The sequence below is a fragment of the Protomyctophum bolini genome (genome assembly GCF_963924005.1).
Source record: "Protomyctophum bolini genome assembly, chromosome: 6".
NCBI lineage: Eukaryota > Metazoa > Chordata > Actinopteri > Myctophiformes > Myctophidae > Protomyctophum > Protomyctophum bolini.
In genome coordinates, this window is record NC_137867.1 from 10302780 (window position 1) to 10312779 (window position 10000).

General features: G+C 45.8%; 1 protein-coding gene across 1 annotated transcript in view; it reads right to left on the reverse strand.

The window, feature by feature from the left end:
* Positions 1 to 10000, reverse strand: part of LOC308317310 (rhotekin-like) — a gene marked incomplete at its 5' end in the record, with an annotated part of 129312 nt that overhangs the window by 17749 nt on the left and 101563 nt on the right. The window contains 3 exon segments of the mRNA XM_080766210.1: positions 1354 to 1471; positions 6724 to 6777; positions 8237 to 8528. Of these exon segments, the coding sequence (XP_080622336.1) occupies positions 1354 to 1471; positions 6724 to 6777; positions 8237 to 8528 (464 nt within the window).

Sequence of the window (10000 nt, forward strand, 5' to 3'; positions counted from 1 at the left end):
CAGTATAGAGTAGGCGTGGCGCAGCATTAGAAGGGCGCAGCAAATGCACGACATTGAGGGGTAGAAACCATCCCGGTCGCGTGGTTCATCTAACGCGTGTGTCACTGTGAAGGACTGGCCCCATTAAGTGAACGTAGTTGGCGTAGTAGACGCCAACATGACGATTCTGACGTAGGCTGTTGATGTTGAGCAACAATGGCGTGGTTGACAAAAGTAATATTTATTCAGTAATTAAGACATTTCTTTCAATGAAATGTAGCCTATATGTATTCTGGGAGTGTGCCGAATTTATTTTGCATATAGAGATGTGTGGTGAAAGTGTGGTTGGGTCGGAGAAAGCTGTTGGATAAACGGCCATGTGCTTATGTACCCCTGTCTATTAGGGTAGCAGGATACCGTTGACTTCCGGGCCAACAGAATGCAGCACGGATATATTTTTGCACAAAACAAACACACACACACACACACACACACACACACACACACACACACACACACACACACTGCACACACACACACACACACACACACACAGAACTTTGTCTATTGTCTCTGAATCTATACGGCGCTCGCCGTGGTTTTTGGATCAGAACACAGAGAAATTCTGACTTCAACCATTCTGACCTGAGATCAGATTCATACGAGGTTTCCACTGGACACACACACTGGTCTGATTAACCCATTCTGACCTGAGATCAGATTCTTAAAAATGTCCAGTCGTTCTTTGATTTTTCAAAAATAGCAGACCTACAAGCTCATAGCGCGCCACTCGGTGGCGCGCTATGAGCTTGTAGATCTGCTATTTTTCAATAGCTAAAGCATTACATAATGCTAACACCAAACTGGGTTTCCAGCCCAGAATTTGTGGGGGAAATGGAAGGCGGGGCTTTTCAGAAGGCGGGGCTTTTTTTTTCTTCTTTTTTTTACCCATTTTTCACCCCTGTGTCAATTCTCTAATGTGATCCTGGGCTCTACACACCCTCCGCCAACCTGGGGAGAGGCAACGGACTTGAACTCATGCTTCCTTCATGCCTGAGTGTCAAAGTTGCTCCTTTACACCTGACGGTTAACCGAATACGTTACCGTTTCCCTATCGCATTAGCTGTGGATCCTTGTCGTTTGTCGCGTGCATCGGTCGGTATCATTTCTACATTATCGTTCCATTGGCTGCGGCGGGCGGAGCACTTACAATACGACACGTTAGGGAATAGGAATACGATAGGGAATACGTTACCGCTTCCCTATCGCATTAGCTGTGGTTCCTTGTTGTTGTTTGTCGCGTGCATCGGTCGGTATCATTTCTACATTATCGTTCCATTGGCTGCGGCGGGCGGGCGGGGGCGGAGCACTTACAACACGACGGTGTTGTCGAAGCAGATGTCGGTCAGCGTTCTGTCCACCATCACCATGTCCGTGTCGAAGATCTCCCCTCCCAGCTGGAGCAGGCAAAACACCGCACACCGGTGGAGCTCTGAGGTAGAGAGAGGTAGAGACAGCACACAGAGAGAGAGAGAGTCACTGTTTACTTTTCAGGAAATGGAACTAAATAACCTGTGATTAAATTATTTCAATTATTATTTAGTCACAAGCTGTTCTCAACCCATTGACCCATTCATGACAATTTTCGGAAAGATTTGAGGCACATTTTAACGATTTTTCTAAAACAGCAGACCTATACAAGCTGGTGGATCTGCTATTTTTCAATAGCGAAATTATAACATCAATAGCCCACACAGACACACAATGATAATCAAAAATAACAAATCTATTATAAGCTTACGGCATTGGGAGCTTGTAGATCTGCTATTTCCGAGCACTACTGTTTTTTTTTCCTTTATGGCATTAATTTATAAAATATATACCGCTCTGAATGTATATATATTCGTATATAGAGTCGCATTTTCGCGTTTCTTCAAAAACAGCAGACCTACAAGCTCTATGAGCTTGTAGATCTGCTATTTTTCAATAGCTAAATTACAACTGGGTCCCCGCCAGTTCACCAATGGAGATTACGGAGATTAGAGGGTTTCCGCCCCGACATCAACAGACTGGGAAACCAACCGCTATACTCTGCCAGCTGTTTCACATGCACTCAGCGGCCACACAGGGGATGATACGGCCTGCGGTATACCTGAGGAGACTGGGAAACCAAACGCCATACTCTGCCAGCTGTTTTCACACGCACTTACACAACATGGGGCTCTAACAACAACCCGCCTATTACCACCTGCCAAGTACTATATGATGACAGGTCAAATACTACTAGCGGGGTAAATGCCATTCTGCAGTAAGGTTATTATTATTATTATTATTATAATACACCTTGCACAGAATGTGTGGGACGTGATTGTTTGTACCGCATCGCTGTCTCGCACGCCATGGTTGGAAAGGGAAAAAAACAAAAGCATTCGTTATTGGTCCAGAACCAGCCATGCTAAATACTAATGTTTTACTTGAGTTCCACTTAAGTCCATATTTTAACTTTTTGTATTCTTTTTGTAAATTAGTTGGAATCCCTAACACCCCCCCCCCTTTCCACCTGATGGACAATATAGTGCACGCATAGGTTGCATACAGTAAATATTTAGATTTTTAATTATTAGTACTTTAGAGAACAGATTTTTTTTATATATTATGCTTTTAAGTATAGTCTCTCTTTTAAAAAGACGTTTTTATGATCTTTTATATAGTAACTGTGTTTGTGTGCACTGTGATTTCTGTTGTCTTTACCACTGCACAAAATAAGTTTCCGAAAGGAAGAATAAAGTTCTTTGAAGTAGTTGATCACACTACGGCAGTCACACGAAAGCATCAAAAGTGTGGCAGATCCAGACGCTCAGAAACGTGCCTGCTTTTTTTTGAGCTTGTAGATCTGCTGCTTTTGCCGTCTTTGAATCTGAATCGTAATGCTTTGGGCCGACACGTGAGGCTTTTGGAACAGAGAGTTCTGACGCTTTGTTTCTCTATTGTGTTCGAGCTCAGAAGACAGAAATGAAAAACATAAACTGTTCACAAACTGAAGCGTTTGGAAGGCCTTCCCCCGGCCGTCATTCATATTTGAGAGGCCTTAACCCATTCTGACCTGAGATCAGATTCATACGAGGTTTCCACTGGACACACACTGGTCTGATGAACCCATTCTGACCTGAGATCAGATTCTAAAAATGTCAGTCGTTCTTCGAATTTTTCAAAAATAGCAGACCTACAAGCTCGTATCGCGCCACTCGGTGGCGCGCTACGAGCTTGTAGATCTGCTATTTTTCAATAGGTAAAGCATAACATGATGCTGACACCAAAATGGGTGCCCGGTCAGAATGGGTTAAAACCTATAACATTCAGAGAATACGTTCCATTTCAAAAGGGGATTGAAACCTTAGTTATTGCTCTCATTCTCGTGGGTTCTCTCTCGTAATGTCCCCGTGCTTTTTTAATGACCTTGGCTAATGGCCTCATTGTGCCTCATTAACCCATTTTGGGGCGGGAACCCCCGTTCGTGTTTTAAGCATTCTGTCATGCTTTAGCTATTGAAAAAATAGCAGATCTACAAGTTCATAGCGCGCCACCGAGTGCCGTGCTACGAGCTTGCAGGTCTGCTATTTTTTATCCCACGATTTTGTAACCCATTTTTCACCCCTGTGTCAATCATCTACTGTGATCCTGGGCTCTACACACCCTCCGCCAACCTGGGGAGAGCAACGGACTTAACTCATGCTTCCTTCATGCCTGAGTGTCCAAGTTGCTCCTTTACACCTGACAGGGGGGAGTTTCCCTGCAGGTTGGACGTAGCGCGTGGAAGGAACACGTTATTCCAACCAGTTCCTTTCCCCTCCATCAGGCGCCCCGGCTAGGCCAGGGGGAGGCAGTTTAGTGACCAGGATTACTGCATGTTTTTGTGAGGGTACCTACCCTATAGGGGACACGGGGAGAACGTGCAAACTCCACAGAGAAAGGTCTGCTATTTTTGAAAGAATCGTGATAATTGTGGTGGAAATCATTGACTATACTATGTATATTCTTTCAGAGCGAACGTTGTTAACTCAAATCTTTGCTTCTGGGGAGGTCACTGGAACAACATATTTTCAGATGGGGGTCGGGCCTATAAATAGGTTAAGGACTCTCTCTACCTGTCTCGTCGGCTCATTTCTGTGCTCCGGTCGTGCACATTCATTCCACGCAGGTTGTCAGGGGATTTGGCGGAGGTAGGGAGGGGGGGGGAAGCACGGAGCTCTATAATGACTGTGCACACATTTGAGCCGCATTGAGTCCCTGCGATGAGGCACAGCTGGGTAATGAGCCGTCAATCAACACGTTTCAGAAACGTGTTCGTTTCTTGCGCAGTGTTCATTTTGCATCCTCCTGGCGGCATTATAGCCATGTGACCACGTGGCTGGCTAATTAACCCATTACAACCAGGAAAGCGTCTGTAGACATTACGTTTTTTTCTCTTCAGAAAACTCTTAGGATTTAGTACAGTGATTTAAACATAGTTCTCAAAAATAGCAGATGCACAGTGCTCGCAGCACATGTACATCTATTTTTTGGGGGGGGAAAATTGAAAAATAGAATGATTTGGAATTTTTTGTAACACGAATCTTCCCTTCTGGGGGGGGGGGCTTCCTGTCACAACACGTTTCCAGACGGGGTCCTTGACATGAAAAGGTTTGAGGAGAACTACTGATTTAGAAGACCTTAATGGGTTATTTCAATCTGGAATGATCTGGGAATGCAATTATTAATGGCCTAGTTCATAGACAATCAGCAGGTTATCGCCCCCCCCCCCCCCCCCCCCCCCCCCCCCCCCCCCACCAGGACCTACGGGTTGTAACCACTAACCGCTGATTAATGAGGGTATAACAGAAAATCATAACAGATTTTTGTATATAATCACTGGGGTTGGTTTCCATTCAAATGTATTCAGACGTAAGTCGGAAAGAAAATGCAAATGCATGCACCTTTTTTCATCCACTGCTCTTATGCAATTTAGGAGACGGTTCACCATGAGATACGCACTGGATACATACAGTTTTAATAGAAAAATCATAGTTTTTATACAAAATCGTACAGTTTAGAAACAAAACCATACCGTTGGTTATACAAAACCATCAGATTAGATCCACTTTTTTGAGCGGTGCAACCACTCCTATAGACAGGCCATGTGTGTGTGTGTGTGTGTGTGTGTGTGTGTGTGTGTCGGGCACTCACTTCAGACCGGTCAAAAAAAACCATCTGAACAAAACATTTGTCACGATTGAAATGTGAACGTTCTGAGTTTCCGTGGATGATGAAAGGCACTGAACTAAAGCAGTGGACAACACGTTGTGTTGGGAGCCAGCAGACACACAGGTTTGAACAAACAGAGCAAACACAAACACACACACACACACACACACACACACACAGTCTGTTTTTAGAACAAAGTCAGCATGTCACGCAGCTCACCACAGGACAGAACACCTACAGGCGCCACTCCAAGAGGACACTAACAGATGTCACTCGGGTTCCCCACTTGGTGCTCGCTGTCGGGCAGAAACCTCTTATCTCCATATCTCCCTATACTACGACACCAAAGCTTCAGGGCTCGGTTTGCAAGCTCGAAACTCGCCGCAGAGCGGCGGGCTCAGTTTTTGGACAGATGAGGTTTCCACCTGACGGAGACACCATGCTCTGCCCTACAAATGATGACCCAGTTCTCTGTCTGTCTGTCTGTCTGTATGTCTGTGTGTGTGTGTGTGTGTGTGTGTGTGTCTGTGTGCGTGCGTGCGACTTGTGATCGCTAAATGTCGCCACGAAGTATAGTATACAATTGCGTAGCCGTCAGGAAGACACCTCTTATCTCCATAATTAAACGTTGTTGTGTGTTTAGAGATACATTTACAATGGGACCTGAAATCTGCAACACAATGATATGACATATCTGTGCATATTGCGGGGTCGGTCCCCCTGCTTCATCTCTCCGTTGGGGTCTCAGCTAAGGGGCCCTTTGACCTGTAACAATGTTGAAGGCCTCCGTGTGTCTAACCCATTCTGGGTCGGGGAACCCCTTTTGGTGTTTTAACCCATTCTGAACGGGAACCCTGCATTTTGGTGTTAGCATCAATGTTATGCTTTAGCTATTGAAAAATAGCAGATCTACAAGCTCATATAGCGCGGCACCGAGTGGCGCGCTATACGAGCTTGTAGGTCTGCTCAGAATGGGTTAACTATAAGCATCATCGTTATACTTTAGCTATTGAAAAATAGCAGATCTACAAGCTCGTGGCGCGCTATATGAGCTTGTGGGTCTGCAATGTTTGAAGACAATCGTGAAAAGTGACATGAAAGTGTTGCGAGAACGACTGACGCATAGAAACATGGCTTCTTTCAAGAAAACAGTCGGGATTTCAGAAGACATTTGCAGAATGGTTCCCATGGTTCAAAATGGGTTAACCCATTCTGACCGGGCACCCATTTTGGTGTTAGCATCATGTTATGCTTTAGCTATTGAAAAATAGCAGATCTACAAGCTCGTAGCGCGCCACCGAGTGGCGCGCTACGAGCTTGTAGGTCTGCTATTTTTGAAAAATTCGAAGAACGACTGACATTTTTAGAATCTGATCTCAGGTCAGAATGGGTTTATCAGACCAGTCTGTGTCCAGTGGAAACCTCGTATGAATCTGATCTCAGGTCAGAATGGGTTAAACCATCAGTGAAACGTGTGCATTGTTCCCAGTGTTCTTTTCTCACCTCCTTTGTTCTTGAAGTATTCCGTGTCTTTCCACATGAGAGGGATCCGAAGATCTGAGAAGACAAAACGACAAGGACCTTGTAAGCAAAGAGCTACTGTACACACATACAGTAGTCGAAACGTTCACAACATGCGTCGTTTCTGTTTGTGGTCGTATACATCACGATATTCAGCAGCATACTTTATATATATATATATATATATATATATAACAGTGGAGTGGAGTGTTGGTAACCAAATTAAACCAAATTAACCTGTAAAGGTCAATTTGGTTTCATGGTTTTCGGCCTTCATTTTTTGGCGTGAAATGAAACCAAGAGTTAAAATTATTGTCAAACGTCAAAAGTCTACGCAATTAGAAAATGTAGAAGAATTATTTTGCCCAGCGTTTGCCTGCAATCTCTCTCCTATGGTACCAACATCAACAGACTACAGCACGGGTGGAATTGGGGCCAAAATGACGACAACAATGATATTAAAAGTTTGGGGTTATGAGACGCTATAGCTCATCAAATGGTGGTCCGTGGCTCAAATGCAGAACAAATAATGGACCCTTGGTCACATGTTCCCCCTAAGGTGCGTCCGTCCCGCGAGTGGGGACCTAAGAGGTGGAGACGTAACAGCAGCAGCACATGCAGTCAGTGTTCACAAAACCCCCAAGGACCAGATGAGATCGCGTTGCTTGGACCCGTGCGTTGATGGGACATTTAGATGATGGATAAAAGCACGGCTGTGCGCAACGACGAGAGGGGGACTAGCGTTAGCTTCGCGTTAGCTGGTTAGCTAACGTGGTTAAATATCACTACAGCACAACAAGCCTCCAGTCCGGTGTACTTGTGAATGAATGTTACAAAATCTGGTCAAACATAGGCCCGATTATTATATAATAATAAAGAAAAAGGCCACAATTGTGAAAATATAGCCGACCTACGAGTTCACAACGATATATCGGCTATATTTTCACAATATTTATCTGTGGAACCATTCTGTTGCCTGTCTCGGTGGGGGGGGGGGTCCCCAGTTCAAATATGATTACTTTGGGGGGGGGGGGGGTCACAGCCTGAAAAGGTTGAGAACCACTGATATAGACTAACTGAATTGCTAGCCTATAGTAAGCCTACCACCTTGATATAAAATAAACATCTAACTTGCAGTGAGTAACCTTACGTATAACTATTCATTGATTCACTCGTATACCCAAATCCATTTGGGAAAAGAATAAAATAATAATAATCGCACCTGTGCTGTGAAGTGAGGGGGGCAGCTCACTTCACATTACCTCTAAGGTTTTGGACAGTCGGTGTCAAGGTGACGTATATGTTTGCTCAGTAGAGTTGCCGACGTCTGCTCAGGAGGTTTGAGTGTTTGCTCAGGCCGACAAAAAAAAACAAAAAAACAGAGGGAACATTGGCCTCGAAAAGGAAACCACTGCAGTATATGAGAGTGTCTCTCTCTCTCTCTCTCTCTCACACACACACACACACACACACACACACGCACCCGACGACTCACCCGAGATGGCTATCTTTCCTTTGCAGGGCATGCGGTCGTCGACGGCGGCGGCGGACGTGGCGGTGCCGCCGCCCGTGGTGTCCGAGGAGCGCCGCAGCGCCACCCGCTGCATGACCTGCGCCTCCTTCATGCGCTGCAGCTCCGACATGTAGGCCATGATGCGCGTGCTGCACGTCTGCAGGCTCTTGGAGGCCTCCAGGGCCTGGTCGCGCTGCGAGCACGCCGCCAGCAGCTTGCAGGCCCCGTCGCGCATCCGGATCTCGTGGTCGATCTTCTTCTGGATGTCGCTGTCCTGTGTGGAGAGAGAGAGAGAGAGAGAGAGACATAAGGGAACGTGAGATCGGACGCAGTTAAGTGTTAGATTCCGTTACACTAGTATGAATGTCTATGATCAGGATGGGTGTACTTCCAACGGGGCTGCGTGATTCATATCAGCTCCTTTTGAAGGCTCCGGTGAAGGCTCAATACTAATAGTCTGGATTTACGGTGGTGGGGTGAGCACCGAACTACAACATGACGTCACTGAGCCGCGGTGAAGAGCAAACCATACCGCCACCGCTCCCAGCCCTTTCTCTCTGTTTTTACTCACCACTCGCTCAACGTTATTTCAGCTCCGGTGGTGAGGTGACCACCGCTGGCCTTAATATGTCAGGCCGCGATGCGATCAAAGATCACGTCAATTCGCATCTGAACGCCGGACGGATTTGGCAAAAATAAAGGTGGACTTTTGGAGTATTTTTCAGAGAAAAACAGCCAGGATTGCGCGCGCCTGAGAGTCCCAGTGTAAACAACAGCCTCCCCTCCGCACGCACACGCACACACACACACACACACACGCCACTCGGTGACGCGCTATGAACTTGTAGATCTGCTTTCGAATTCAGCTTTTGAATACAGTATGTATGCTAATGTATATAGAAGTGTCTTATTTGTACGTCTCTAAATGTTTTGATGAATTGAACAAGGTGGACCCTCTTGCTTTATTGGGTCGTCCACTCACAGTTAACAGTCTCGTTATTTGCGTTGTGCTTGAAATGTACTGTGATTCTGCAAACTGTTAATACATATTTCAATCAATCAATCAATCAATCAATGCCTTTTCTTCATATTCCAGCCATTACACTTAACACTGTACTCAACTTGCCATTTTGGAGCAGGAACCCCTTTTGGTGTTAGCATTATGTTATGCCTTAGCTATTGAAAAATAGCAGATCTACAAGCACCGAGTGGCGCGCTACGAGCTTGTAGGGTCTGCTATTTTTGGAAAAATCGAAGAACGACTGGCATGGAAACATCGCAACTGTCAGGATGCAGAAGAATTTTTTTAGAATCTGATCTCAGGTCAGAATGGGTTAACTGCCTACACCCCCCCGCCCCGTCCTTAGGCCCACATGGCTGTTCAACAGTGGGGTCTAATATGCGGTTTGGACACAGATTCATGGCGGTCGAAGAGCTTACACCAACAGCTGTATAAATCAAACGCAAACCGTCCAAAATATACAGTCGTCCCACGCCCCGACCGAGGGGGGGGGGGGGATGGCATGTCGGAGCCCCCCCCCCCCCCCCCACCCGCCGGCCGGCGCCATTATTTTGATACCGCTATTTCAACAAACAGTGCAAACATTATAAGGAGGGGGTCGAAGACCACGGCGAGGGCGTTGCTCTACACATGAAGCTAAAGGCTGCCGGCGCCAACAATTAACCCATTCTGACCTGAGATCAGATTCTAAAAAAATGTCTTCTACATCCTGACAGTTTTCATTC